This window comes from Nanorana parkeri, unplaced genomic scaffold, assembly GCF_000935625.1.
Source record: "Nanorana parkeri isolate BGI_ZX_2015 unplaced genomic scaffold, ASM93562v1 scaffold1241, whole genome shotgun sequence".
Lineage (NCBI taxonomy): Eukaryota > Metazoa > Chordata > Amphibia > Anura > Dicroglossidae > Nanorana > Nanorana parkeri.
Window position 1 is genome coordinate 270,970 of NW_017307509.1, and position 2,790 is coordinate 273,759.

Below are 2,790 nucleotides of genomic sequence, written 5' to 3' on the forward strand. Positions count from 1 at the left end.
ACTCCCTCCTACATAGGAACCACTCAGCTGATGTCCACTTACCTGTCATTCACCTACCAATCTATGGCTTTTATCCAATTTACATTTGTGAGTACCTTTTAACATTGATATTGATATTTGAATAAAATTTACCTGCACCAGGAAAGGCGCCCTCTTTTTGTGCTTTCTCTCCAGACTCCACAGTCCCCCTGGCTGAGGCACCTACTCGCCCGGCAGCCTCACCGGGCACCTACTCGCCCGGCACCTACTTGCCCGGCAGCCACACTGGGTACCTACACTCCTTGCAGCTACACCGCACACCTACAACCCCAGCAGCCACACCAGGCACCTCCATTCCTGGCAGCCATATTGCCCAATTCGACCTCCAACCCCAATCCTCCTGGCAGCCATACTTTACCTCCTCCTGGCAGCCATACTGCCTTCCCCTAGTGGACATACTGTGTCAGATTTGACCCCCCTCCCGTCAACCACATGGTACTACCGTAAGTACTCCTCACAGCCGCCATGATGTCCCCCTCTCCCCTCACCTTGCAAAGCTGCACACACAGATAGGTGGCCCCGGCCTGCACACATCTCCAGAAGGCGTTGTACTCGGACCTGTAATACACACAGTGTCAGTCAGTCAGTGACCCTCTCTCACCCACCCCAGGAGCCCGGTCACCCCTGTTCCACTCACAGTCCGCTGCACTTGTAGGTGATGAAATAAGGAAAATAGGCCAGGGCGAAACAATTTCCGAAATGAAAGAGCGTCATGGCGACCCGCAGTTGCAGCCCGTCCCGGCCACCGTAACCCTCCTGTCACCACAGGCACGATTACGCATGCGCCGTACGTCACGTGTTCCGTTCAGTCGACCCGGAGTATGCGCGTGCGCACTGGAGAACCACCTGTCAGCGGAGCCGAGAGAACGTCACGTGACTGGTCCATGGCTTGGAGCCGGTTGCCGGGCAACCCCGGCTGTCATGGAATCAGCCAATCCGGTCTGAGATCCCCAAGGATGCCGAGGATGCGCTAAAGCGAATCTGTCACCTCTCCTTACACCTCAAAAGGGCAATCTCCCTCCAAATATATGCCATATCTGATCAGCTGCATCTCATTTTATTTATGAACACACATCCACATCCATCCAGCTATGGGGGACATTAAAATGAAAGCTCCTCTGGTGCAGAGACTGATGTGACTGGCTCCGTGTTCTCTGTACAGCACTGCTGTATTTGTCAGAGCTATATAAATAATAATAGTGTGTGACCATGGTGGGGGCATTAGAGTGTAAGCTCCTCTGGTGCAGAGACTGAGGTGACTGGCTCAGTGTTCTCTGTACAGCACTGCGGTATATGCCAGCACTATATACATTTATAATAGTGTGTGACTGTAGGGGCGGACATTAGAGTGTAAGCTCCTCTGTACAAAGACTGATGTGACTGGATCAGTGTTCTCTGTACAGCGCTGCGGTATATGTCAGAGCTATATAAATGTATAATACTAGTGTGTGACTGTAGGGGGGGCATTAGAGTGTAAGCTCCTCTGGTGCAGAGACTGATGTGACTGGCTCAGTGTTCTCTGTAAAGCACTGCGGTATATGTCAGCACTATATACATTTATAATAGTGTGTGATTGTGGGGGGGGGACATTAGAGTGTAAGCTGCTCTGGTACAGAGACTGATGTGACTGGCTCAGTGTTGCCTATACAGCGCTGCGGTATATGTCAGAGCTATATAAATGTATAATAATAGTGGGTGACTGTGGGGGGGGGGGGGGGACATAAGAGTGTAAGCTCCTCCGTACAGACACTGATGTGACTGGTTCAGTGTTCTCTGTACAGCACATATGCCATAGCTATATAAATAATAGTAGTGTGTGACCATGGCGAGGACATTAGAGTGTTAGCTCCTCTGGTTCAGGCACAGGACGGTTAGGGTTATACGGGGCACAGTGAAATAATACACACAGAATTCACGTAGGCGACACATCAGTCGGGTTTATTTCTGATTAATTGATGAAAAACTTCCGCATCGAATTAAAATTGTGTACAGCGATGGTTAATATTGAACCGACTCATAACAGGAAAATAACTTTATTACTCCAGAACACAGAGACAGTTTTTTTTTGTAGTCTTTATCAGCCAAATGCAGAAACTTTGTAGAGAATGATCGGGAAACATCTAAATACCCTGAAGACTCCGAGATCGCAGGTCGGCTTTAGTTGGACGCGATGGTCTGCAAAACAAGAGAGAACAGGAAAGAGTTAATATGAATAGGTGACGGCCTGATCAGGTGACCACTGTGATTGGCTGTCACATGATCGGAAGCCCACCCTTCTGACCCGTGAGCATTTAGGGTGACGGAGGTCAGATATAAGACTGAAGGGAAGGACGGAGGTCAGATAGAAGGCTGAAGGGGAGGCTGGAGGTCAGATAGAAGACTGAAGGGAAGGACGGAGGTCAGAGAGAAGACTGAAGGGAAGGATGGAGGTCAGATAGAAGACTGATGGGGAGGCCTGAGATCAGATTTCATTACCATTATTTCCCTTACAATACATTGTCTCAGATTCCCTTTAATATACGCTGTTGGGTACTGACCGTGCTGATCCAGCTGTTATATTCAGAGACGCGGGTGAAGACGGAGGGCTTCTTGTAGTAGTTACATCCCAGAGATGATCCGAAGCTAACGACACCGTGAACCTCCCAGACGCCTTGTGCGTTCACACAGTTGAGGGGTCCTCCGGAGTCACCCTGATGGAAGAAAGTTTACATTTTAATACAGAGAGAAAGAAGACAATGGAAGTAGGACCCT

General features: G+C 49.4%; 2 protein-coding genes across 3 annotated transcripts in view; both read right to left on the reverse strand.

Annotated features, from left to right (window-relative positions):
• The window catches only part of TMEM147 (transmembrane protein 147), a 6,831-nt gene extending 5,997 nt beyond the window's left edge, over window positions 1-834 (reverse strand). Inside the window, exons 1-2 of one of the 2 annotated variants that reach the window (XM_018568767.1) lie at window positions 677-833; window positions 528-597 (exon numbers count right to left, since the gene is read on the reverse strand). In XM_018568767.1, the coding sequence (XP_018424269.1) occupies window positions 528-597; window positions 677-753 (147 nt within the window). In that variant the 5' untranslated portion in view covers window positions 754-833. Of the gene's footprint in view, window positions 1-527; window positions 598-676 lie in introns of both variants that reach the window. The other variant, XM_018568768.1, reaches the window with a different exon arrangement.
• Window positions 835-2,196: 1,362 nt separating this feature from the next.
• The window catches only part of LOC108797189 (chymotrypsin-like elastase family member 2A), a 12,020-nt gene continuing 11,426 nt past the window's right edge, over window positions 2,197-2,790 (reverse strand). Inside the window, exons 7-8 of the mRNA XM_018568764.1 lie at window positions 2,577-2,729; window positions 2,197-2,214 (exon numbers count right to left, since the gene is read on the reverse strand). Coding sequence (XP_018424266.1) covers window positions 2,197-2,214; window positions 2,577-2,729 — 171 coding nt within the window. The remainder of the gene's footprint in view (window positions 2,215-2,576; window positions 2,730-2,790) is intronic.